This window comes from Copadichromis virginalis, linkage group LG18, assembly GCF_057382275.1.
Source record: "Copadichromis virginalis isolate Kocher_CV1m ecotype Utaka linkage group LG18, C_Virginalis_male_GT1.1, whole genome shotgun sequence".
Classification (NCBI taxonomy): domain Eukaryota; kingdom Metazoa; phylum Chordata; class Actinopteri; order Cichliformes; family Cichlidae; genus Copadichromis; species Copadichromis virginalis.
This window is the reverse complement of record NC_140635.1, coordinates 29,517,847-29,543,217: the sequence shown is the minus strand read 5'-3', so window position 1 is coordinate 29,543,217 and position 25,371 is coordinate 29,517,847. Positions and strand designations below refer to the sequence as shown.

Below are 25,371 nucleotides of genomic sequence, written 5' to 3'. Positions count from 1 at the left end.
TCACGTTTAATGATGGTCTTATCACAATTTTACTACAGGTCTAAAGGTGGCTTACAAAGATGCGAAAGCCTTGTTTAAATAAAAGGATTAAATCCCCAAGGAAGTCTGAATACTATTGAAATACTATTATGTTTACTTTACTTTTACTTTAAGTAAGTTCTGTAGTTCTTTTATGTTTGTGTTTTCTATTCATTTATTTGCAAATGCATTGATCTGATATTTGCTAAAAAAAAAAAAAAAAAAAAAAAAAAAAAAAAAAAATACACCCTACATAGGAATAAACATAAACGTTGCCAAGGCACGTGTCCTAACTCGTTTGTAACAGTGGCTGAGTGCCTTCTGATAATAATCACCAGCTGGAGGTCTAAAGGTTATTTACCAGCACATCACCAGTGGGAACAGTACAGTGTGAACACAACAGACAGGAATCTGTGGGCAGCACTGAGTGAGAGGCGTCTCCCGCCTCTACGTGTGTCACCGTCTGCGTCAAGACAGACAGGGCAGCCACAGAGGACTGATGGTAAGCAAGAGGACTACCTGCCCGACACTTCCGGATTATTAAGCTAAACGATTGAGCTTTGGCTAATGAATCTATGGGACAAAATAGTGATACAGTATAAGAGAGTAATAATGGAAGCTGTTATACTACTAGCGAGTAAATATTAAGCTCTTGAAACGTTTACGTCGAGGCTAATAACATTGTTATGCTAGCGTCTTATATATTATTACTTTCTTCTGCGCGAGGTTTAGCCTGTGCTGAAATGTCAACGTACTATGGTAAGTGATACAAAAAGCTCAGCGTTAATGAAAACGAAAATGCTGTTGCTGTCTTATGAGGCGAAACTGCCGTGTACGTGATTTCCCAAGAAACATAGTTGAGCTCTCGAGGAGGGGGTGAAGTATCTTGTTGCCGTGTTTCGTGTCTTTGGGAGCTCCCAGCCAGTCCTCTCATGATCACACTGGTACTACTGTGTCGCTTCACTTAAACACAGGCGGACACACAATGCTCAGCTGGCTGGACGGCGGACAGGACACGTAACTTTGTGTCAATTTGCTCCTTCTTTGTTACTATGCTGTGTGTTAATTTGTGGTGAGTAACTAAAAAAAACTCTCTGTCAGTAAATACTTTAGCCTATAGAGTGACCTTAAATTGTTTCATGCTTTTTTCACTTCTCTTTATGCTTATAAAAACTGTGTGGCATATTTGTGTGAAATGTGGTAAGTTACAGTTATGCTGATTTTCTGCTTCATATTTCACACCTTAACACTTAACGGACAAGAGTAATGTTGAAGAAAACTTGTATGTGTTTGTGTGTATGTGTGTGTCCTGCTGCGCTTACGCTGACCGTGCCCGCAAGTGTTTGCCCTGTAGCGAGCAGTGGGGAACAGTGTTGTCATTGTGGCTGATATGATCGCTGTGTGTGTGTCTCCCTCCGCGAGGTGAAGAGGTCAGCTGCCTAATGACTGTTATTATGCCAAACAGGAAACGACTCCTACTCTCTTCCAGTGAAAACCCCGTGTAACATTCCTTAAGGCATTTAATGATTGTCTGAACGTTTTATTCTATCCTTGTATTGTTGTGGAAGTTTTTGTCCCATTAAAAGTCCTGCAACCTCTTCTTAATCACTTATGTGCGTTAACACAGTGTAGTACCTCCCTCTTACTGTTACACGCGCACGCGCACTCTCCGTTGCTGCTGCTGCTGCTTTGAACCTTTAAATTATTGATGTGGTCTCAGCGGACACCTAGGCGAACTGCGAGGCTTTTCTGCTCTGTCAGATATTAAATGTAATAAATGTGATAGAACTGGAACAAGAGGGTGCTATAATAGCACTGCTCTGCAGTATTAATTAGACACAACTCTCACTCTGATTCTGGAAACCTTGAGCATGACTGTGCAGATGCTTTTCACCTGAGATAAATTCCTTTCCAGCTGTCTTTGTAGCAATGGTTCCTTTTGTGTAAACAGTGTAGGAGCTGAGCTAAGTCTCTTGTTTCATCTCGTATTTGCTGATGGATCCAGGAAGTTGCTCAGTCTGAGTGCACACACACACACACACACACACACACAGCCTCACTGGTCTAAGGTATTTGCTTACTGCAGACTATCTGAAGCCCCGTGTGGACCCTGGCTGACTGTGTATTAGTGTAGGGCAGTGACAGACTGTCAGTGCAGCGGTTTACATTCCTTTTCTCTGACAAGAAAAAGAAATGCTTCTGTTGTAACTGTGGGTGTGTGTGGTATGTTTTCGGTTGCTTGTGTTAAGTTCAGTCTAAATCCCAGTCCTGTTACCTATTGGATCACAATAGCATGCTCAGCGCAGATGTTTCTAACTGTTGGCAAAGAAGAATAAGAGCTATATGCCAGGCTTTACATTTTAATAGTTTTTTTTCATTGAAATGTCTTCATATAACAGGGCAAAATAGGAAACGTGCATATTCACTGACTGACTTCTACAATATTATTCTCACACGGATTTTTGGAGGGTTTTTTTTTAATGTTTCTCAAGCAAAACCACATAAACATATGTAAACCTTTTTTTGAGAAAATTGTGCTTTGTGTTTTCAGAGCTTATACAGCTCAAACCGGTCGGTCAGTATTTAAAAATACTTAGCAGAACAAAATCGGTCATCTGCTGCAGCCCTCAAACAAGCAAGCAGTAAATGGGGCTTGTGCCTAACAGCTTTTATTTTCTGTTGCTACTCACTTTTTCTCAGTAGTTTAGGAAAGTCTTGCCAAAGTGTGCAACCCTCAGAGTTTGTATTTCCATGTTCACATCCAAAAATAGCATTCACTTGAACCATTACATCCCCCACCCCCACCCACCCCACCCGAGCTCTTAGCACACAACCACTGGACGGCCTGTTTCCACGAATTCTTCACAAAAAACTCGAGGAATCACTGGAATGTTAATTACTCAGTGGGGAAAAGAACAAGAAAAAGAAATGTTGATTTTTTTTATTATTATTTTTAAATATATAACTCATCTTGTTGTTAGTCAACAAAAGATTTCTCTTGACGTTGTTCCACTTACGAAACATGACTTTGTAGGATAATCACTATCAAGACTGAATTCGCCTAAACAAACTTGTGGCCTGAAACTGGCTCGACCAGCTGACAGGCAGCTTTTGGCAGGAAGATCGTTCTTTCCCTTAGCTTTTGAAAAGTGCTGTTTACGTTCTCAGTTTCCAATACATGTGAGAACGCAGCGCTGTCTCAGTATCGCTCAGCTGTCTTGAATAGTTGTTCCAGTATTAAAGTGCTGATTTGCATAAGATCTACTGTAATTGTAAATGACTAAAATCCATTTCTTTTTCTTCTTGTGTGATTCAAACTAATGCCCCTGCTTCCTTTTTGTTTCTGCAGAATGCATATCACCCACCGCAGTGCAACAATGAGAGGCATCCTTAAGAGAAAGTTTGCAGAGGTTGATGACAATGCCTACTCATCCTCCTCCTCCTGCTCGTCTCCTCCATCCTCCCTCTCCTCTCCTGCCTCCTCAGAGTCAGACTCTGATGGAGAGCGCGGCTCTTCTGAAAATCAGGATTTCACACCTCGCAGCCCTGCTTCACCCACCAGTTTGCCCAGTAAGTCTTCAAACCAGCTGTCTTTTTTCCTTGTCTTTCAAATAATGCAAACGTCTTCCTTATCTGTCCACTTTCCCTTCAGCTTTTTATAGGAGTGTCTCTTATCGCCCCGCAGCAGCACAGTTATGACTGACTGATATGAAAACGCTAACCTTAGGGCTGTTCTAGATAACACAGAGGCAGGATGGCTCGCCTCTGGACTGCCTGGCTGGTTGTGTAGAAGATCATTTGCCTGAGTGCTAGGAAGTTGTGGAATCAATTTGAATAGTAGGGTCACTTTAAACAAGCCATATCGAATGGCCTTTATTCAAATGTCACGAGGCTGCACACCCCATCTATCATCACTGGAAGTGCTTATAGTCACAAAATTTGATGCATCAAAGAACAGGATTGCCAGAGATGTTAATAAGCGGGCAATCAGGCTGACGCAATTATAGATCTGTAGATACAGGAGGATATCAAGCCACATCCAGGTGCCGCTAAACAAATACTTGAGCCTCAGAAGCGAAACAAGCTGCACTAACAGAACACACATTTCACACACATAAAGGAGAAGGGAACTGGCACACAGATGGACTGAGAGACAACAACAGCACACACACATTAGAGAGCGAGGCAAGAGGAGAAGTTGAATGTCCCAAAGGACAGAGATTCGTAATGAGGCACCGGCAGCCAGAGGAGAGACACAGAGAGGTCTGTGGGTGGCCGATGGTTCGCCACAGAGGAAATCGGGAGGTGAAAATAGGAAGAGCGAGCTGGAGGAGGGAAAAGACAGACACAGAGACACGCTTTGGGTCATGTTCAAATAAACAAAGGTTTGGGGGAAATGTTTTCACAATATTTACAGTAATCTCTTGGACAGGACAAACACGGTGTCTGCTAGACTTGATGGATTCGGTGTGGAAGTGGTGTGGAAACAGCAGCTGAGGCAAGCTTAATCAGCTGGCCTCCCTTGTTTACTGACTTTTGCAACTGGAGTTCAGCCTCAGTTATGTGTGAAGGTCAGGCAATTTGTTGAAGCCAAACTGTTACATCAAGCAGTAACCCGATGGATGGATTGAAAACTAAACTGCCAGTGTCTAATTATACTGTGATAAACACCCAAGTAGCAGCAGGCAGCAAAGACGTGAACTCGTCTCTCCCCCGCTCTGTTCTGTTGATCAGCCTGTTGTTGCAATCGACCCGTCTTGGTATTTCCTTTGTACATGTGTTCAACTGTTGACCCTGGCCTCTGTAGTGAAGCACCTGTAGTGTGTCCCCTAGTGGCCACGCTGAGACCTGCAAAGCCTGTGTCACAACTCAGCCCGTATTTATCAGGCATCAAGGAATCTTTTCCTGGAATTGTGCTTCATGTGAAGTTAGGAGAAAAGGGACTTGAACAGTACTTCAAAGCAGCACTTAACTTTGAGCAAGGCGGATTCTGTCTGTGAGAACGTGGCATTGCTCTTGAAAGAGCAAATTAAGAATTAAAGTGACCAAATAGATTTCTTTTTTCTGATGGTAATCATTTGGAAACATAAAAAATAGAGCCTGAGGATCTGTGTGTACACTTTGGTGACCAAGTTGAAAAGTCAAATGTTAAAGTTTTGCTTAATTTCTTTAAAGCGCCCCTTTTATACACACATCAAACAGCACTTTATACAAAGATTCTTTTAGAGTAGCTTTGCATGATTCACATAATCAAAACCATCCGACACTGATTTAATCCACTGTCTGAAATAAGCCATTTTATCTCCCATTCCTTTTATTCTGATTGGATGCCCCTCACAGACATAAGGTTCAAACAATTGATGGACAATTATTTGTAACGTTTGTCATTTTTAATAATAAGGAAAGGAATAATAGGTGCGCTTGAAGTAACTTTACAGATGCATGTCTTTTATTATCATTATGGGGGTTAATTTCAGGGGAATGAGTCTATATTCAGAAGTACAGTCATTAAGGACCCTTTATTTAACAAAGTCCTTTTTTTTCTGTCACTGTTCAGCCTTAATGTTCTTCTTATTCTTTGGGAATACTTCATTTTGAAATCCATGTCTTAGTTATTTATGCTGAAGTAAACCTAAAATAAATTTCTATTTCCTGGCCTCTCCTGCTTTTGGGGAGGAGAAAATTACAAAAAATATCTTATTTGACAGAACTATAGGAGGTATTTTTAGCCATATAACACATACGTGTGCACTATTCATGGGTTAATGAAACTCCAATTTGCAAAAACTGGTTTTAAAAAAATAACCAGTTTATTTTAACAACGAACATTTTCCTGTTTGAGGAGTCCCAAAACTTCTGTATGTAGGAAATATTATTGCATCATAATTATTTTTGCCAGGATGGACTGATATATGATTTTGCTGACCAACATGCTTATGTTTTACAGTGTACTTATGGTGTCATTTACCAGATGCTTACTTTACACCACAACCAGGTACCGTAGTTCCTCAGTTTACGTGATGATTCTGCTGTTTGTTTTCTAAACACAACCAGCTCACTCCATCCTGAAGAGGCCTAAGCTTGCAAGCAGACCGTGCACCGTACGCTTTGACCAGGTGACAGTGTTCAGCTTCCCGCGGTGCCAGGGCTTTACCAGCGTGCCCAGCCGTGGAGGTGCCACCCTTGGCATGGTGCGGAAGCACAGCAGCCTTCAACAGTACACGATATCCGAGCATGCACTGGAACAACGGGACAGGCGCAGACAGAGACTCAGAGAGAAACGGAGGAAAGAGCGGTTAGAAGCTTTAAAACACAAAGTAGGTGCATTTCATTTCTAAACGTTTGCAGCGCCTGTCTGCATGACGCCTTTCTGACTTACTTCTGTTGTGCTCACTCCAGCTGATTACCAGTGGGGCCATTGACCAGCAGGAAGCAGACAGGCTTACTACAGATCAAATCCCAGATGAAGACACTGACAGCGACGTCAGTGATAGCGATCAGGAGGACAGAGGTTTCCTTCAGCCATTCTCCTCTAAACATCGCCAAGCCATCCTACAAGCAGCAGGGGTCAAGTTCATCGACAGGGAGGAGAAGAGGCAGCTTCATGCCTTGCGACTCTCTAGAGAGACCTGTGGATGTGACTGCCGAGGCTTCTGTGAGCCGGAGACCTGCGCGTGCAGTCTGGCGGGCATTAAGTGTCAGGTACATCTCCACATACACAGAATTTCTTCTCCAAACCTTCCCTCCATAAAGGGTAGTTTCAACATGTGTAATTCAGACTGATTTGAATGTAAATTGTAGTCTACCCTGAGTACGTATGCTTGTATATAGTCAGATGCTGAATGTTGGTTATTATTTCACCTACGTTTGTTTCTTAGTGACTCACTGATGCAGAGAATCCGTGAATCACTAAGCTGAGTCAGTAGGTTCTGTTTATGAGTAAATCACCATTTTCTTTCCTTGCTTTTGTCACATACAGGTGGACCACTCCAATTTCCCGTGTGGCTGCAGTAAGGACAGCTGTGGTAACATTCAGGGACGCTTCGAGTTTGATTCCCGCCGTGTGCAGACTCATTACATCCACACCGTCATGAGACTGGAATTAGAGCGGCGTTTGCAAGATGAAAAACAGAACCCTGAGGACCGGGCTGGACTTACAGAGGTGATTCAACAGCATGAAGAGGAGGAGGAGGTCTGTACAGAGCAGAATGCACAGGACAAGAGCTGTCCCTTTGGCTTTACCTCAGAGGAGGCTGGCCTTCCTGTCACCATGCCTGCCACCCCTTCATTCCATTTCATCCCAGAACGCTTGGTAGTGGAGGAGAACAGCTGCAGCAGCGATATGACTGAATCTTCTTGCTCCTCCTCTGACTGTGATGCAGGAGGAGGCTGCAGCGGGGGTCACAGTCTCCCTGATGTTGATGGAGGGTTGAGCCGTGCTCTTAGCCTCTGTGACTCGGACAGTAATAACTACTCCTCATACAGCCACCTGAGGCTTCAAAGAGACCCAGTGACACAGCACAGCAGCAGCAGCGGCTCTGCCACTCACAGCAGTACTACTGACAGTACGGGACCACACACAGTCGACACATTCGCAGACAATATAAGCAGAAACTCAGTGACAGATTATCTTGATGAAAATGCGAATCAACCCAGAGACGTCTTCAACGACGACTCTCTCGATGACTTGCCAAACACGCCCTCTCCCACTGTGGACTATTCCTTTAGCAGATACATGGACTTGAGTCTGTCCTCTGACTCCGACCTGGAGTTCTTTGACAGCGATTATCCCTGCGGACCACTGCACAGCTCTTTCAAAGGGCACAGACACCCAGACAGTTTTCGCCACCTCCAGCTGTTTAGCTCCGTCAGTTTGCCACAGTACGAGTCGAGCACCCAGCTCCTGGAGTCTCTGATCGGGTTAACTGAACAGAACACAGAGTAGATTTATTCAGTCACTGATACCCAACTTTTTTTTTCTTTTAAGCAGATTTAAGGAATTCTTGTGATACGATAAAAGAAAATGTGTGAGAGAATGTAATGTCCTGAGCACTGCTTTTATGTATTAGTAATAATTTTTTGACGTACAAAGACTAATGGATGATGACATATTTTTCGTAGCTGGATATTTTTCTATTGCTGAAAAAATATTTGCCTTGAGTATTTGAAGAAGTATTTGCCTAGAATCTATGTCTTTTTTAATTTCCTAAAACTATATAATAAAAATCTGATGTGTTATTTAATTTTTTTTGTCATCGTGCCCATACCCTAGAGGGTATGCAAGAAGAGAGAGGTGCCATGTGAATAGAAACACGTGTATACTGCTGGAAGGTGGCCAAGACAGGATAGAGCTAATCCACTGTGACTCATGACTCCAGCCTCTAGTATGTGAATATTTTTTCTTAATAACTGCCAGGGTCACTGTGGATTATCTGTTATGTGTTTAGCAGTATGGTCAGAGTGTGTCTGTGATGGAATAATAAAATATTTTTATTTATTTGATTGCAATTTTTTGTTTGGAGGTGCAATTTTGTATGAAAGTCTCTATTTTTGTGGTTGTTCCAGGTGTTATGCCGATTAAAATCTAAAGAAAAATAGAAAGCACCAATCTTCCAATTTCACAATGCCACGCTGTATTCATAATAGAACACAGAAAGCATATCAAATGCGAGAAACAAAGTGAGACATTTTATTAGTTAATGAAAATGCACGTCTCAAAAAAGTTAGGACGGGAGCAATGAAAGGTTAGAAATGTAAAAAAAAAAAAGTGGCACTAAGAAGAAATAGCTGGACCAACATTTTGAAACTATACACTATAAAAAGAACATCTTAGAGAAGCAGAACTTCTCAGAAGTAAATATGAGCATAGATTCACTAATCAATTTAAAACTGCGTCTACAAATTCTGGAATAATTTCAGCATAATGATCCTCAGTGTAAAATTGTGAAGACTGTGAACACAGTTTACCACAAATGCAGATTAATGTTGTGCAAAGAAGAAGCCATATGTGAACATGTTCCTGTCTTCTGTGAGTCAAAGCTCATTTAAAGTGGATTGAAGCAAAGTGGGAAGCTGTTCTGTGGTCACGGGAATCACAATTTAAATTCTTTTTTTCTTTTTCCATCAGCACCTAAAAAAACCTTCATCTCTCATGTTATTGGGGAGCAGCAGTATCTGTGGAAATGGCAGTTTGCACATCTGGAAAGGCTCCATCAATGACATAACGTATATAGAAGTTTTACAGAAACATATCGACATGACATCTTTTTCATGGAAAGTCTTGCATATTTCAGAAAGATGATGCTTAACTGCAATCAGCAGCTACTACAACAGCATGGCTTTGAAGTAGAAGAGTCCAGCCTTCCTGCAGGCCAGACCTTTCACTAGTTAAAGCATCATGGAACAAAAAAGTAGGAAAAATAAGACCCAGGAATGTTGAACAGCTAGAATCCTCTATCAGACGAGAATAGGACAACATTCCTCTTCTGAAAGTCCAACAGCTGGTCTCCTCAGTTCCCAGATGTTTACTGGCTGCTGTTATAAATAGAGGGGATGCTACACAGTGGTAAACATGCCCCAAGTTAAAAATATGCAAAAAAATAAATAAATCCTAGAATAGAAAAAATCCTTATTTTAAAAATTGAATATGTTTTGTGGGTACTAATCATATAAGATACGGGTTTATGAAATTTGCTAACTTTGCAGGCGTCACAGCTGAGTCACATCAAATAACACTGAAATTTGAAGCCGGTGTAACAGAATCTGAGGTATGAGGCAGCAAATAAACACTGTCAATGATGTGCGACCCTGCACGGTGTCCGAGGATCGACAGCAGCGATGTTCGACTGGTTTGGGCTGCGGACAAGATGGCCGAGAACTGTCAACTGTGGTAATTGTCGGTATTTTCTGATGACAGTAATTTTTAAACGAGTTCCCGGCAGAAATGGGTTTATCTCAGAGTTCAGAAGCATCCGAAGGAGGGACGTATGGATATCATGTGCACGGTGTAAGGCTTATAACGCGGCTCGTTTTTCTCTGAAACTGGAGCTGAATGTACAGCAGCTTATGAACCGTGTTGTATGCTAACAGGTAGCTAGCTTCGTAGTTTCAAAAACCTGACAGAAGAGACGGAGTTTACGTGTCATTGTGGGCGCAGCTGTGCATTAGGACGTATTTGTTTACGGTGTTATTAAGAAATAAAATGTTAGCACAACATATAACTTGTCGCAAAGAAAGTCTTTTAAGAAGTCTGAGTCCACTGAGCTTCTGTTTTAATAAGTGCCCGGAAGTGATGCTTTGACAAGTAGAACTAGCGCGACGACAGTATTAATGAAAATAAATGTTTACCGGCTTAGAACGAACCGCTTTCCTATAACCATTTCATGCTTCAGCAAAAAATACAAGCAGTACTTTGGATTATAGTTCAGAGATGCTTAAATGGTTAGTCGATCGACTGATAAATCGATGCGACTGATCAAGATGTGCGTTTGCGACGCTGTTATTTTTTTTCAATTTAAAATAATGATGCAATATTTAGTTTTTCTGTACATTTGCTTGCTTATATATTAATTTGAATTAAAACATTCCAGTAAATCATTTTCTTCAAAGATTAAAGTGCAGACTTGCTTGTATTTATTTTGACAGGTGCAGCCAAATTCCCCTGCAGAGAAGGCTGGCCTGCAGCCCTTCTTCGACTTCATCCTGTCTCTTGACACCAAGAGACTTGTAAGTTTAATTACAGCCATATAATAACAATTGCATTTACTGGTTATTCACTGCGACTGTAGATAAATATGATGAACATGAAAAAAGAAGAAGGTTAACACAGCTGGTTGCTATAATTGTTGTCTTCTTTAATTATTCCACACCAGAATGAGGAAAATGACCTTTTGAAGGAGGTTCTGAAAGCCAACGTGGAGAGAGCAGTGAAGATGGAGGTGTACAGCACTAAAACCACGAGGGTTCGTGAGCTGGAGGTGGTGCCCAGTAGCATGTGGGGAGGGCAGGGTTTGCTGGGCGCTAGTGTTCGCTTCTGCAGCTACCAGGGGGCCAATGAAAATGTTTGGCATGTCCTGGTGAGTTGCGTCGTCAAAGAACTACTAAAACGCATTGTGCTTCACTGTAGTCTCAGCTTCTGTAGCTGTGAGTCCATTATGGCTTCATCTTTTGTTTCTGTTTTCTCCAAGGATGTGGAAGCCAGTTCACCGGCTGCACTGGCGGGGCTTCAGCCCCACAGTGACTATATTGTGGGAGCAGATCAGGTTTTGCAAGATGTAAGATGTCTTATTAGAACCATGCAACATTACTTGTGGCATGAAAATTTCGAATTTGCACCTTCAGTAGTTAATTCAGAGTTTGTCATTTGCAGTCAGAAGACTTTTTCTCACTGATTGAGGCCCATGAAGGAAAACCTCTGAAGCTGCTGGTGTACAACACACAAACGGACCTATGCAGAGAGGTGGTGGTCACACCAAACGGAGCATGGGGAGGAGAGGGCAGGTATGGCCAAATGCAGCTGACAGTATATAAAAGATGGATGTAATCATTGTCATGTCACCCGGTGGTTTCTGGACTCCACATTCTAACGCGTGTTAGTGTTTTCCCCCCCACTATTTTTAGATTTTTCTTTGATGCAGATGCACCCTAAGGCCCAGGGGCCATATTTTTTTTCAAAGACTCAGATCCGATCCACTGGAAGACATACATTTTAAACTTTTAACTGTATTTTCACAAGTTTTACAGCTTTTCCTATCTCACTTATGGCAATTTTAACTAAACCAATTAATAATTAAGTAATAAATAAATGCTTCAATCAAAGAAAAGTTCCTGTTTTTTCACTTTATGATATAAAAATTTCAGGGTTTTTTTTTACAAGGGGCCCACACTAAAGAAAAACAAAACCAGAAAAATGTCTGTGAAGTTTTCTCAGTCATCCAGGTCATTGTAGTCTAAGGAGCTTGGAAAGAAAATTGTCTAGACTTCTGGACTTCCTCTACCTTATCACATGAGCCAAGGTGTGAGAACGGGGTTTCACAATGAGCTCACCCAATACCTTGACTGATTGTGACCTACGCACGTTTTCACACCTTGGCTCATGTGATTAAGTAGAGGATCATTAGGGTGTCCATTGTCCCTCTCGGGGGCACACTCCCACCAGGCTTAAATCTGGGACTCTCCACCTTTTGACCCTGCAGCTGAAGAAGCTTCTCGGATGAGAGGTGAAACGTCTTAAAGCCACTTAAAGAAGTCCAGACACTTTTCTTTCCAAGCTCCTTAGAAAACCAGAAAAAAGAACATTTTTTGTGACATAACAAGAACTTTCAGTTTAAATTACAGGATAGTCAGAGCAATGAGCTAGTAAAACTTTTTCTGTAATTTAAGCCCAGAGAGTCATGCTGACAGATTTCATTATAGTGTAGAAAAACAAGGACAAACTGTTGAACTTGCACTATATTTTCTCATATTTATTATTTACACATTTATTATATATGTAGTTTACACCAACAGAAAATGGTCCAGCCCACTGTGGGCTATCAGGCTCACATCCCTAAAATAAGACATTCCCAGAATAGGGTCTTACTTGGTGATGGTCTTGCATGTTGCAACTATGATTTCATGTGTAAATTGTTAATCAGTTGTTGTATTATATCTTATAGCATCTGCAAATGTTTGTCTGCAGTTTGGGTTGCGGTATCGGTTATGGCTACCTGCACCGAATCCCTGCTAATCCAGAAATATCAACAGTCGAGCCTTCTGCCCCTGATGTTGAGGAGAAACACTCTCCAAAGCTGCCTGCGCATGGATACACAGAGGTGACAGTAAAATACAGCAAAATCTCACATTTGAGAAGCTGACACAGGTCAATAACTTTCACCGTGTGCGTGTGTCTCCAGGCACCTCTCATGGCACCTTCAAGCAATAGTGAAGAGTTAAACCTGGAGCAGGTCACCCTCGAGGACTCTTATCTACCTCCACCCATTCAAAGGGTCACCGAGCTTGGTCAGTTAAGATTCTGTTCACCTTAGCATATGCTGTGTTTGCAAAAATCTTCTTAAGATGTGTGTTTTATTGTTGGAATTTTCCAGGTTTTTCTGATTCTGAAATGGCAGTGATGAACCCCGATCCTTCAGACTTGGTGGACAGGCTGGATCTGTCCATGTCATCCATTGACATGACAAACACCTCGCTGGCGATGCACGAGGAGAAGGAAAGCGAGATATCTGGTGTTGGTAAGTCAGTGTGGCAGCTGTTCATCACTGTCCAGTGACTTTCATGCATCAGTTTTAAGAAATATATTCAGTTTCATTTATATAGGTTCAAATCAGAACAACAGTCACCTCAAAGTGCTTTATATAATAATAATAATAATGGATTGCATTTATAGTGCTTTTCGAGACCCTCAAAGCGCTTTACAATTCCACTATTCATTCATTCTCACGTTCACACACTGGTGGAGCCACAGCTGCCCTGGGGCAGACTGACAGAAGCGATGGCCCCTCTGGCCATCACCAGTAGGTGGTAGGTGAAGTGTCTTGCCCAAGGACACAACGACCAAGACAGAGAGAGCTGGGGATCGAACCGGCAACCTTCCTGTTACAAGATGAGCCTCCCAACCCCCTGAACCACGGTCGCCTTTTAATTTGGGAAAAACTTGAGGTAAAAACTTAACAATAATACACAGAAAACCCCAACAATGAAACATCTATGAGCAAGCACTTGGTGACCGTGGGAAGAAAAACTCTTCTAACAGGAAGAAACCTCTAGTATAACCAGGCTCAGTGAGAACTAGCCATCTGCCAATGAAATATGTTGTATGTTTAATATAATTCTCTCATCCACTTCTGTTGAATTCAACCATATTTGTTTTACTACAGAAGAGTTGGAGGACAGTGTTCTGCTCCCATCATTAGCAGACCACCAGAATGAGCCACAAGAGCACATCTCCCAGGCAGCCAGAGACTTCACTCCTGCTCTCTTGTCTGCTGATTCAAGTGTCCCACCAGCTGGACTCTCCCACCTGCTCACAGAGTGTGCAGAGCCACAGAGCTCTCTCATTGAGTCTAGTGATAGCCAAAGTCCAACTATAGGTGCGTTGTCTTTTTCTCTTGAGCCTTCTGTGCCCGCTGAAGACCTTCCTCGCTCATCTCCTGTCGATCTCATCCCATCTCTGGTCACCGAGGAGTCCACCGCAGACAGGTCTCCACCTCAGGCCATCGAGGACACTCTCGGGTCAGTGGATGAGATCGCAGAGCCTCTGCATGTGGCTTCTGCTCACCACTGTGACCATGAGCACGATGATGAGTAGGAACCCAAGAAGGCACATTTTGAGTAGGCTTAAGTCAGGCCAGACAAATGCAAAGTGTCGACGACAATCGTTTTGTTTTGTTTTTAAAGAAATGATTTTTAGGATAGATCATCAGAGGGAAGACTTTATCTTGTCAGTCTGTCTTGTTTGCATGTAAGACTGCGTCAGCAGATTGGTGACACTACATAAACCAGCTACAGCATTAATGCAGAAGATGGGTGAGGAAAAGGCACTGTAGTAATCTTCTGTGTGTTTTGTATGTGAGAATTTAGTTACTGCTTAGTTGTAAGCCAGAACAGTTTTTAAAGGTCAAACTTTTTCCTTCCGAGTGCAAATTTGGATCATACGGGTAATGAGACTGCTTCTGGTAGGCCGATGTGACAAAACTTGAATTTTTCCAAAGACAGACATTGCAAAGCACAGCTGCACCTTTATATCAAGGACAATTATCAATATTTTTTTGAAGTTACTAGACGGTTGGCCACTCAGATTAGTCGCCATAGTCTTTGGCGGTGGTGCAGTGTTACCTTTAATGTTTTGAAGCAACGTCGTTTAAACTCTTACCCAAAGAAACACTTTTAATTATAAGACATGGGACATTTTACTTTATATCCTCCAGATTGGTGACACTACATAAAGGGCTTTCACTGTGGGACGATGCTGAATAGAAACAGCACAGGTTTTACTTTTGTTTTTAACACTAATATTTAATTAGATTTTGTTCAGTGATGTACTTTGTAACAAGTCTAAAATGGATGTTTACTGCTGTATAGCCAGATTTATGCCCCCTTTTAATTTCCATGACCTATGCAACACTAGATTATACCCACCTTTCATTTCATAGACAATGCATTGCTAATGTAAAGTAAGCATTTAATTAAATCTAAGACTGCCAAGTTAGTAATACTTGAGTAATTCACTTTTGTTTGTTTGTTTTTTTTTAGGGGCATCTTAATAGTTTTCATTGGTCAAGTAGGTGCTAGTGTGTAAAATAAGAAAAAGTATTTTTTGCAGATATTTTTATCAATGAATTGTCTGTTTTATTAGGAATGAGTGCAAAGTCTTGATGAATGTGAAATGGGTGAATCTTCGATGGTTAAACAATCACTGGGAGAAAAAAAAGGAGTCCCTCGTTTCTCTTATTTCACTTGGATCAGCTCAACACAATACAACTCGAGACAGCCATTTATAATCCGGGTAAAACCTGTCATTGTTAAACCATTCCAATTTATTTCTTTGAATGCCTAAAATATACATATTTCACAAATGATTACAATAATGGATATTGCAGAGTTATGGCCTGATTATTTGTACCCATCTTGGATTTTTATTTTTGGCCAATTAGAGCTCACTCAATGCATCCTCCCTCCTGCTATGGCATTACACACACTCGTGGCAAAATTAAACTCCAGGAAATTACAATGAAAAGATCTGTTGTTGTGGCTTGGTGACACACCAAGCGACAAGATGTGTTAGCATTTATTACACTTTGGTGAAGTTCCCACAGTGGCTGAATGTTCGTATGTTATCTCAGATGAGATTCCCCTTCAAGTTAAATTTATGCTCCACTGAACTCCTACTGAATCTAAATGAAATATACATTAGGAACAACCCTCGCTGTCATCAGAGTCCATGCTCGTGAACCAAATGCAGAGCATCTAAGCATGAATTACTGTTTAAGATATATACCCTATATATAATTTCCCCAATTGCTAAGATGACCTACACAAATACTAACTGCAAGTTTTAGATTGCAGTGAAATCAACAAATGCAAATCTTACCATTCAAGTCATTTAGCGTTCATGACCATGAATGTGCTGCAGGGATTTGGAAAATTTTTTTTTGTGTGTTTTGCTTTTTTAAGTAAACTGTACAAAAACAAAAAGAAAACAGCTGCAAAACCAAAAGAAAAAGTAATTTAAATGAAAAATGTTGTACATATATTTACAAAATAAAGAACATTCATTCCTTTGAGGATAACACCGCTAAAAACAAAAGACAACGTGGACTGCTTCTGTCGATGAGGTTCAAGCTCTGCACTAACTGGATGTCTAAGCCGAGGTTAAGTTCAAGTTAATGCAGACGACGTCGACTACAGAACAGAGGGGTTTTTTTGTCTTTGAGGGACTGTGAGGCTACCCAGAGACCAAGTGTACTCCTAAACTGGTGATACTGCTGAGACAGGACTGGAGTGTCTGTAGAACAAGGACAGTTTCCTGGAATGTACTAGAACAGACAGTCTACTACATCCGTGTGCATACATACACAAACACGCACTGCAACTTCAGTCGCTTCAAAAATAAAATGCCAATCAGGAAAGGGTGGGCAGGGACAGTCAAAGATGTGAGGAAGAAGAACAAGGAAAAAAAAAAAGGATGCAGAGAGGAGACATTTACGTCCAAACTTAAAAAAAACAATATGGACCACTTATTTCCCAGGTGTCTGTTGGCTGCGCCGGCCTGTTCTTCTCAGTTTCCTATAATACAACATGAGCCATGTCCCCACAAATTTTACTGGATTCTCACTGTTACTGCAACTCTTGACCACACAATGGGGTTTTAGGGTACTACATGTCAGAGGTGGGTGGTGATTGGCAAATGACAAAGAGTTCTGCTTTTAAAAATGACGACTTTCACGTGGACTTCTGCCTATAGTGAAGTGTCAAGTCCCCTCCGCTCTTCCAGATAAAATGTTTAACTGTTCGCAGGTCCATGTTGGGATCTAGCACCTGGATGAATCAAAAACAAAAGAAGGTTACTAACATGAAAGAGAAGTTGTGTTCAGTGCATTCACAGAGCGTGTTGATGTGCCCACCTGGTCTTGACACATTAGCTCAATCTTCTCTTCAGCTAGCATGGCCATGTCCTCCTCCTTCTCCTGCTCCCCGGGTTTATCGTTGGCCGAGGAGCTGGTGGTCTGTGACTCGTTGTCCAAGTTGATGATCTTCTCATAAACATGTTCCATGACCTTTCTCACCTGGAGCATGTCACTGGCCGACAGTCGGTCCCTGTGCGACAAAGAAGGTATAAAAACCAGCTCTGAACATTGCAGAGCTGCACGTGACACGGATCTTTGCTGAAATACGAGAAATTACAAACTTACTTTTTTAGAGTTTTTGCACCAGAGGAAGAGTGGGGCTGGAGGTAGAACGGGATTTTGTTGAACTTGGGCATATTTTTCTGTCATGGAAAAAAAAAAAAAAAAGACGTGTAACTCAAACGTGAGAACAAAATTTAATTGCAAATGTCACATCACAAAGATACAAGAAAATGGTATTGCTTCATCCAGGGAAGAACAGTGATGGATCTGTAACACCGCTGAGCTTTTTTCTGGCTTAGACCGGGCCTGTTGGCAAGCAGTGCGGTGATTACACAGCCAGGCACAGCTGGTCCGTGTACTTTAAAAGCAATGACTCTGTGTCACCTTGTTTGACACAAATGAGTTCTGACCGTGTGATAAAAATAACATGTATTAAACTTGAGTAAATAAATCACAAAGTGGTTGAAGAACTTTTTTAACGGCAATGCTGCAGAGTTCCCTCTGCTTTCTCACTGCAAGAAATCTCCTGCAATCAGGTTTCACATTTGTATCATGTTGTGATAAAGTGCACAGTCATAGCTCTTAATGTCATACCTTAGTCCCTACTGAGTATAGAGCAATTTGTGAAAGGCAAGTACACATTTTTAGTGCTCGTCGTTTCTAACTGCCTTAATGTTCACTCATTCACTAACAACTGAGTGTTAGTGGATTACTATTAGAGCAGGCAAGCTGTGCACGTCTAGTCTCTTTATACAGAACAGAGTGTTTAGTTTGAAATAACAGAAAGTTGGTCAGGTCACATTTGGAAACAGTAACCTGATAAATGAATAACATTTTGCTGCTTCAGGTTTTAAGGTGTTGTATATTCTGGCCACTACTGATTGAGAGAGAATCATCATTGGAGTCACAATTCTGCTTTAGTCTATAAGCAACTCAAGGAAGTACTCATTACCATCATCTGTACCAAGTATAAAACATGTTACACAAACTCAGAAGTACTGAATCTCAAATACAAACACAGGGCTATTTTTGCCTGTTTTATGCAGCTTTTAGTTCCTTCCCACACTAAAGCCGTCCAACTAGAGTATACGTATTAACACTTTGTAGTGTTTAGCAACAAAAGCAGTCATGATTTTCTTCCTCCAAGCTTCCAAACCAGTGGGCTTCAACTACTCATGCCACATTTTTAAAAAAAATCTTCTTTTAATTTTTGAATGAAATGTGCATGAAATATAGACACGAGCACTTGGGCTTTCTAATTTTAATAAATTATGTAGAGCGATGTAGACCAAAGTTAGACGAGCAGATGAAGGATGATGCCCAGGATAAAGGGCAAATAAGGGAAAGGCTTTAAAAAGGGAGCCAGCTGCTCATTTCCAGTTCCATATTTTTATTCTTGGACTAGCTTTGCATGCTCCACAGTTCAAAAATAATGCTTATTTATCTTATACTGAGTCTCGGAGCAGCCTCTCATGTCGAACATATATGAAATGAGCTGCTTAGGTTTCTTTCACACTCACTGTCAGACAACTTTCTGATGATTGGCTACCCTTTGCAAACAAGAAATGTAAAACATTAGGTGCTGTGCTGTGCTTGATTATATTTAAGATAGCCCCTCTCTTTCAAGTTATGACCCTATGATCAGCCAATAGTGTCACAGAGATTATTATCCACTGATTTTATTATGTGAAACTTTGACCAGGTTTACTATGATCAGCCACCAGTGGAACACTGCATATGACAGGATAGATGAAAAGCACAACATGCACACTTTAATAAAAGATCAACGGAAAGGAGGTTTAAAAATAATAATAATCAGCAGAGATACTCACATCTACAGTTATATCAATAACCCACTGTGGGACTGTCTCATTGAGCAGCATGGATTCAGTCTCTCCGCCTGAATCTCTACATAGCAACCTGCAGCGTAAAAATAAAGCAGATCAAAAGAAACGCTGGACTTGTGCGACCATTTCTAATGACATGTGATGACATCACAAGGGGAAGATTTGACTTTCTAACATGACCTTAACTGACGATCTAAAAGTTTGAAAGTTTGTTGGTGAGAGCTTACCTAAAAAGGGTTCTGCCTCCCGCTTCTCCAAAGATAACTGGTGTGTGTGGTGGCACCTGGAAATATCCGTTGCCTTTCTGGACCCTGTTTTCTTGCTCTCCGTTCACTGAGGGAACAAGAACATAATCAACAAACCCGATGACATCTTGGCTTAGAATGCGCTCACTGGCACAGTTTGCAGCCAATTCATGTTTGAGGCCAAGTGGATAAAAAGACGAGGGAAACAAGACAAAGGAAAAAACATGCCCCGATGACGCTCCCCTCGGTGCAGACATTTGGCAGTTTGTGCATTCACTGGATAATTGAATCAGTCAATCAATCTCCTCACCATGGTTCACCTCGTTCTCTTCCTCGTCCATGGGGTTGATTCGGGTTCTGGGCCAGAACTCCAGCAGAGCCTGAAGCAATAGTCCGCCCAGGTTCACTGCAAAGGGGAGAAATCAGCGTTGTGTAATGCTAACTTAGACCTCTGGCTCTGCATTACGTAACCTTCATTAGTATAGAAAATGTAATCTCTTACACTTTGGATCCGATCCATCGGAACTTGAAAACCCTGCGTCCTTTGCAGACACCCAGGCAGCAAAGCAGTCACTCTCATCCAAAGTGATAGTGAGCATCTGTCGAGCACATAACCACGACAGGAATCAACCAGGAGAAGTTAGAACTCAGCTAGAAAACACTGAATGTCAAATCATGTGACGGGCTCCTGTATTACCAGGTTTGAAACTCACCCCAGTTTTCAGATCAACAGAGAACCAATTTGGCACATAGACCATCTTGAAGCGCTTTTTAATCTCTTCGTCAAATTCAACCTTCCCCAAGTCTTCGCCCTTACATGCCTACAGGTCAAATGTGAGCACAAAAGGTCATTTCAAACTACAGATATATCGACAGGTGTGCATTCCTACAATTTCACTTTAATTCACACAGATTCATCAGCTCATTCAGGTGGATGAGCACCAATAAAACCACAGTGGAGTTCTCCGCCCCAACACCCACGCCTGGGAAACTTTCAGAAGAACTAAAGGTTCATTCGGGGTCCATCAGTTCTTCTTCCTGGACGGCAGCCCCAGGAAGATTAAAAAATAAGGCAAAATCATTCATTTCACAAACCAAAAACAACAGCTCTTCTTTATTTTACACAACTATAAAACCATTCATTCTTGTTGGGCATCACCACCCAGTTCTGCTGTATCTCCATGTTGTTATGTCTTAGAACAGTGAACATAAACAGTCTGCATTAGCAGCTTTTTTTTTTTTTTTTTAAATTTGGCTTTAAAATTCTGATATATTCGACTAATCAGTGACATTTAGTGATGCAAGCCACGCCCTGAAATCTCCTTCACTTATCCTCCCACCTATGAAGACCAATAAAGACCAAGATAAGAGCACATCCCATATCCTAATATCTTAATCATTAATGCCAGAGTGTGTGGTTTACCTTTAGGACGTCCCAGAAAGCCACATTGTTGTTGGTGTCTTTGGTGAGTATGTGTCTTTTGTCATTCAGAATGTGGCACTGAATAATACTGGCACCTCCTGCAACATCAACAGCGCTGTTAGTTAACAGAGGGAAAAGAGATTTGGAGGATTGTATACTTTCACATAAAAAAGAAACAAAAAACAAAAGTACCCTTGATGACTTGTTCTGGCTGAGTACACAGTGGTGTCAGAGGGGTGGTGCAGTCGTTGTCATACTCTCCGGATGATCTGAAGTTGTGCATTCCCTTTAGAGACTAAACACACACCAAAAAAACAAAAACTTTTAATAATTGCTTCCCCACTCCTTGTTCTTCTCTTTTGTAATACAGAATTACAAAGCTGCTTTTAAATTTTAAATGAACTGCAGATGAATTATGGCTGAACACAGTTAGGTGTGGCCACATGAACAACCCTCTATCTATACTTCACTACATTGACAGTGGATCACTGATCTCAGAGGTGTCACGCATGCTTACCCATTTATTAACAGATGACTTGGTGGTGGAGACCCAGATTGCTGGAGGTGGGTCCGCAGATCTGTCCAGTTCCATCTGTGCAAGAAAAGGCAAAAGGCTGAATGACCCTGAGACCCATCCTTTTATATTTTCAATATTATGGTTAAATATATCCTAAAATTAACTATTACACAGGTTGTTATGCAGTTATTACAAAAATCTAGCCCTTATTTGCTGGACCCTTACTTTGAGCACTGGGGCCTTCTCCTCACAGATAAGGACACGGATGTCTGGGTTACGCAGGTCCGTACAGTAGATCTTTTTGTCTCTGCCTCCAGAATATACGTGCGTAAAGGCCTCATTGACCTGCAGGGCCCACACCCCTTCGTCGTGCACACGGTAGGTGGCGATGCACCTCTGCTGGCCGAGGGACCAAAGGCGAATGGTCCCATCTGAACTGCCTGATAGGCACTGTGGGGAGGACCGGTGACTTTTAGATTCTGAAACTCTGCTCTTTGGCAGCCACGGCATTTTAGATTATTTAACTCACCTGAGTGCCGTCTCGATTCAGCAGCAACGATTTGACGTTGTCCGTGTGACCTTTTAGCTTCATGAGCTTAGCGCATGTTCGAGGATCCCACACTCTCAGAACCTGAAGAAAGACACAAGAAGGGTAACGACAGCAGGCACTACTTCACTGTGTTTACATGCATGATAATCCTACTGGGCTAAAACAAAGCAAGGTACGCACTCAATTACACCATTCATGCATTTCCTTTATATTAGATTTTTGAAGCAGTCTTTATAGTTTATAATATCCACAGATTTGTGACAGCCTAATGGAAATGCTTTAAGGATATCTGAACAGAAACCAAAGGTCAGTGAAGAACTTGTATTATCACTTGCTTACAAATTCTTAAGAGAAGTTAGAGTTAAGTTTTCTTATAATAGTCATTTTACTAAAGCCATGTAACCTACCTACATAGAGCTGAAGACTACAAGTTAGAATATGAAAGAACTTTTTATGGGTTTTGCGTTTTAAGAAATTAGTAAAAATAAGTTAACAAGGCAATTACTAGATTATAGTGTAGTAATTCATTGTCTACTGCTCAGGTTCAAGTTTTTGAAAAAATTGAACTCAGTGAATGGAAGAAGGCTAAAAAGGCTTTGTTGAGGCCTGAGGTTTATTTGGAAATCTGTCAACTAGACAAAACTGTGAAGGTACAATTTAAGATCACAAATGATACCTGGATTACAGAGCAACGCTTAAACTATGCTATTATACATCACCCCTAAGACAATTATGAGCATTTTAGGGACCCAAACAGGACTAAGAGACGTGTAATAATCCACAGAGACCCTAAAAAGCAATTCTAATCACTGAATGAGTGATTATAATTGGTACCTGTGACGCTCCTGAGAGCTGAGTTATTGAAGCTTAGAGTCCTTTTAAAATTTATTGTAGTTAGAGAAACAGATTGTTGCTCAGTGAAGCTGTTTATGTCTCAGTATTTTCAAAAATTTAACACAACTGAAAGTTTGCATTTATTCCTTAGTGTAAACACTGGGCACTGTGTAAATCTGTCCATCTGTGTGTCACAAACCTTTTCTGTGGATCCTGATACAATAACCGTGCCCATCTGGTTCATAGCCAGACTATAGATTGAGTCCTTGTTCCCACTCAGCGATGAAGCTGTTGGAGACAAATTATAATAAGTCCAAAGGTACAGACTGACTTTGACATAAACATATCGGTCATGCTGAATACAAATTACACTCAGTACAATTCACATCTAATCTAAGCTTCTGTCCAGAGGACAGAAATGGATACTAGTGTCACACTGCAAAATCTTTACTTACTGGTGACAGTGTTGTTGGAAGCAGTGAGTGCTGTTAGTGTGTTCACATCCCAAAGAAAGATCTGCCTGTCCAGACCTGCTGATGCTACCAGCTCTTTGTCCTTAGCGTAAGCCAACGCTTTCACGTAGTCCTTATGTGTTCGTAACGTTGACATACAAAACCCTTTGTGTGCGTTCCATACTTTGACTGTCGTATCCGATGAGGCAGATATCACTGAAAGCAAATTTTTTTTAGATTAGAAACGGGGGTTTCAAAATAAAATGTTGGGTGAACTGAACAGCTTAAAAAAACTCACAAGTTTTTCCATTGCAACAGAGGACTATGTCATTAACCCAGTCTGTATGATGCTCCATCGATGCAATGTATGGGTCCTGCTACAATAACAAGAGAGGACAAGGACAGTTAAAACAGTCTTAGGCATGAGATTTGAGAAATGCATACTAAAGCAGCTGCCTTGTGTAAAATGAGTTGACTGTTTTAGCATAACGGAGCAGGGCAAGAAGCTGTACTTTGTGCTGGTAGACGCTCCATATCCGGATGATGGAGTCCCTCCCTGCAGTGAAGAGCCGGTTCAGAGCAGGGTCGAGCTGGAGTGCATTCACCCCGTTTCGATTGTACTTCTCCACCTCATCTCTAATGACATATGATACCTGGAACACAGAGAGGAGAATGGGCGCTGGGCTCAGACTCCTAATCTCGATCTGTTTTGTTTTGGCCCACACAACACACCCACCCAACACACCCACCCTTTAAGCTCTAACGCTCTAACACTTGTATAACGTGAACTTGCACTGCAAGGACCTGCAGAGTTAACGAGACAAACACAGAGCTTAACTAAATGTCACACACACTGGCATATAATGCAAACCGGTTTCAGTTTAACAACAAGGAAAGTGCATAACTTTAATGTGTATTTTTACGGCAGCTGGGCATACTGGCAATGGTTCACGACAGACCTGCCCGGACGCGTACGTTTCACTAGCAATTAGACGGAGCCCGGATACAGTAGCTAGCTTAGCTTCCGTCAACGCCGTAACAGCTTCAAACGGCAACCCAAGAGGGGTGTTATTATTTTGTACTGACAGGCGATATCTGTAGTTATCTTATAAAGTATTTTACACTTGCTCGTATGAAAAAAATGTTTGCAAAAGCATGTAATCATTTGGAAGCGACCGTTAGCACATGCCGCTAACACCTCTCGTATGCTAAGCTAGATAGGTTAGCTGGCTTGAGTCATGACACCTAACTGCAACGCTATCTTGTGCATGTGTTTTTTACTCCCTATCGGGTGTTTGTGAAGAGCATCTTTAAGCTGGAGGCCCCGATGTTGCCGTTGTCACACATTTATCAATAATGTAACGCCTCTAATTTACCTGTACTTTCCTCCGCCCAGCAGCATTTTGCCTGTGATGCGTGGCCATCTTGCATGTTGACAGTGAATTCATGTGATGCTACATCCGGAAAAAAAGAAAACATATGTACCTGGGCTTTCTGGGTAATGTTGTTCTACACTTTCCTAAACCGTTAACTTAAAAGGATTTTATTTTATTTATTTTTTTGTCTTTCCCCACCACTCACTCCTGGGGATTTGTTCACTGGCACAGTGGTGCTGTTTTGTAATAGTACACTTTGGGTATCAATCAATTTAAAAATGTAATAATCAATGTAACATAATTTATGTATTTTAAAACTAGTTTTTGTTTTGGTTTTGGTTTTTTGAAGACCTAGAATCTAAATACGTCTCTCTCTCAAGCACTTTGGGTCAACTATGTGTTCTATGTGCTACCATAATTAAAACAGATGTGACAGTCAACACAAAAAAGGTGCAGAGACATTTTTCATAGTGCGTGTTTGATATAGCTATAATTGTTCATGAAATAATTCAGTGGGGTACATAGGGGAAAGAAAGAAAGTATTGACTCTAACCGTCTCGAGCCAATATCAATACCAGCTTTGGTATTGAAACTATCAATATTTATATCGATCCGAGTACCTGTATGGCACAGTGATTGATACTTCCGCGCAGTTTACCATGATGCACGCTGGGTAATCGTTATGGCTGTATTATTATATAATATGCAAATATAAACATCTGTTTATATGGTCGCAGAGGAGGATTAACACAAGCCTGTCCAAT

General features: G+C 41.3%; 3 protein-coding genes across 6 annotated transcripts; 2 read left to right on the top strand and 1 right to left on the bottom strand.

Moving 5' to 3' along the window:
- Nucleotides 1–470: 470 nt before the first annotated feature.
- On the top strand, nt 471–8,526 carry LOC146688240 (cysteine/serine-rich nuclear protein 1-like). 3 transcript variants are annotated; one of them, XM_085439039.1, is made up of 5 exons: nt 471–520; nt 3,368–3,588; nt 6,073–6,335; nt 6,418–6,720; nt 6,998–8,526. In XM_085439039.1, exons 2-5 carry the CDS (start codon nt 3,369–3,371, stop codon nt 7,961–7,963), a joined length of 1,752 nt encoding a protein of 583 aa, XP_085295165.1. In that variant the 5' UTR covers nt 471–520; nt 3,368; the 3' UTR covers nt 7,964–8,526. The 3 variants fall into 3 exon arrangements, with proteins under 3 accessions (XP_085295165.1, XP_085295164.1, XP_085295163.1); XM_085439038.1 differs by lacking the exon at nt 471–520 and adding an exon at nt 575–777; XM_085439037.1 differs by lacking the exon at nt 471–520 and adding an exon at nt 943–1,090.
- A 1,251-nt stretch (nt 8,527–9,777) lies between these two features.
- gorasp1a (golgi reassembly stacking protein 1a) lies at nt 9,778–16,146 on the top strand. The gene is made up of 9 exons (XM_085438527.1): nt 9,778–9,907; nt 10,663–10,743; nt 10,890–11,093; nt 11,205–11,291; nt 11,387–11,517; nt 12,698–12,830; nt 12,912–13,017; nt 13,104–13,247; nt 13,893–16,146. Exons 1-9 carry the CDS (start codon nt 9,788–9,790, stop codon nt 14,321–14,323), a joined length of 1,437 nt encoding a protein of 478 aa, XP_085294653.1. The 5' UTR covers nt 9,778–9,787; the 3' UTR covers nt 14,324–16,146.
- A 72-nt stretch (nt 16,147–16,218) lies between these two features.
- Nucleotides 16,219–24,694, bottom strand: LOC146688238 (WD repeat-containing protein 48). 2 transcript variants are annotated; one of them, XM_085438525.1, is made up of 18 exons: nt 24,608–24,694; nt 23,744–23,884; nt 23,530–23,608; nt 23,235–23,447; nt 22,979–23,067; nt 21,925–22,026; nt 21,621–21,845; nt 21,396–21,470; nt 21,071–21,173; nt 20,879–20,976; nt 20,169–20,276; nt 19,958–20,054; nt 19,766–19,861; nt 19,438–19,543; nt 19,196–19,283; nt 17,427–17,503; nt 17,139–17,331; nt 16,219–17,052 (listed from the first exon to the last, which is right to left on the bottom strand). In XM_085438525.1, the coding sequence occupies exons 1-18, from the start codon at nt 24,677–24,679 to the stop codon at nt 16,957–16,959; spliced, it is 2,058 nt and encodes a 685-aa protein (XP_085294651.1). In that variant the 5' UTR covers nt 24,680–24,694; the 3' UTR covers nt 16,219–16,956. The 2 variants fall into 2 exon arrangements, with proteins under 2 accessions (XP_085294651.1, XP_085294652.1); XM_085438526.1 differs by having other exon boundaries at nt 23,530–23,605.
- Nucleotides 24,695–25,371: the final 677 nt, after the last annotated feature.

Excerpts from the sequence above, each read along its gene's own strand:
- LOC146688240 (XM_085439039.1), top strand. The coding sequence starts at position 3,369 with ATGCATATCACCCACCGCAGTGCAACAATGAGAGGCATCCTTAAGAGA. Across the intron at positions 6,336-6,417 it reads TAGAAGCTTTAAAACACAAA|CTGATTACCAGTGGGGCCAT; the intron begins GTAGGTGCATTT and ends TGCTCACTCCAG. Across the intron at positions 6,721-6,997 it reads TGGCGGGCATTAAGTGTCAG|GTGGACCACTCCAATTTCCC; the intron begins GTACATCTCCAC and ends TGTCACATACAG.
- gorasp1a (XM_085438527.1), top strand. The coding sequence starts at position 9,788 with ATGAGGCAGCAAATAAACACTGTCAATGATGTGCGACCCTGCACGGTG. Across the intron at positions 10,744-10,889 it reads CTCTTGACACCAAGAGACTT|AATGAGGAAAATGACCTTTT; the intron begins GTAAGTTTAATT and ends ATTCCACACCAG. Across the intron at positions 11,518-12,697 it reads GCATGGGGAGGAGAGGGCAG|TTTGGGTTGCGGTATCGGTT; the intron begins GTATGGCCAAAT and ends GTTTGTCTGCAG.
- LOC146688238 (XM_085438525.1), bottom strand. The coding sequence starts at position 24,679 with ATGAATTCACTGTCAACATGCAAGATGGCCACGCATCACAGGCAAAAT. Across the intron at positions 21,471-21,620 it reads AGAAGGCCCCAGTGCTCAAA|ATGGAACTGGACAGATCTGC; the intron begins GTAAGGGTCCAG and ends TTTCTTGCACAG. Across the intron at positions 21,174-21,395 it reads AGTCATCTGTTAATAAATGG|TCTCTAAAGGGAATGCACAA; the intron begins GTAAGCATGCGT and ends GTGTGTGTTTAG.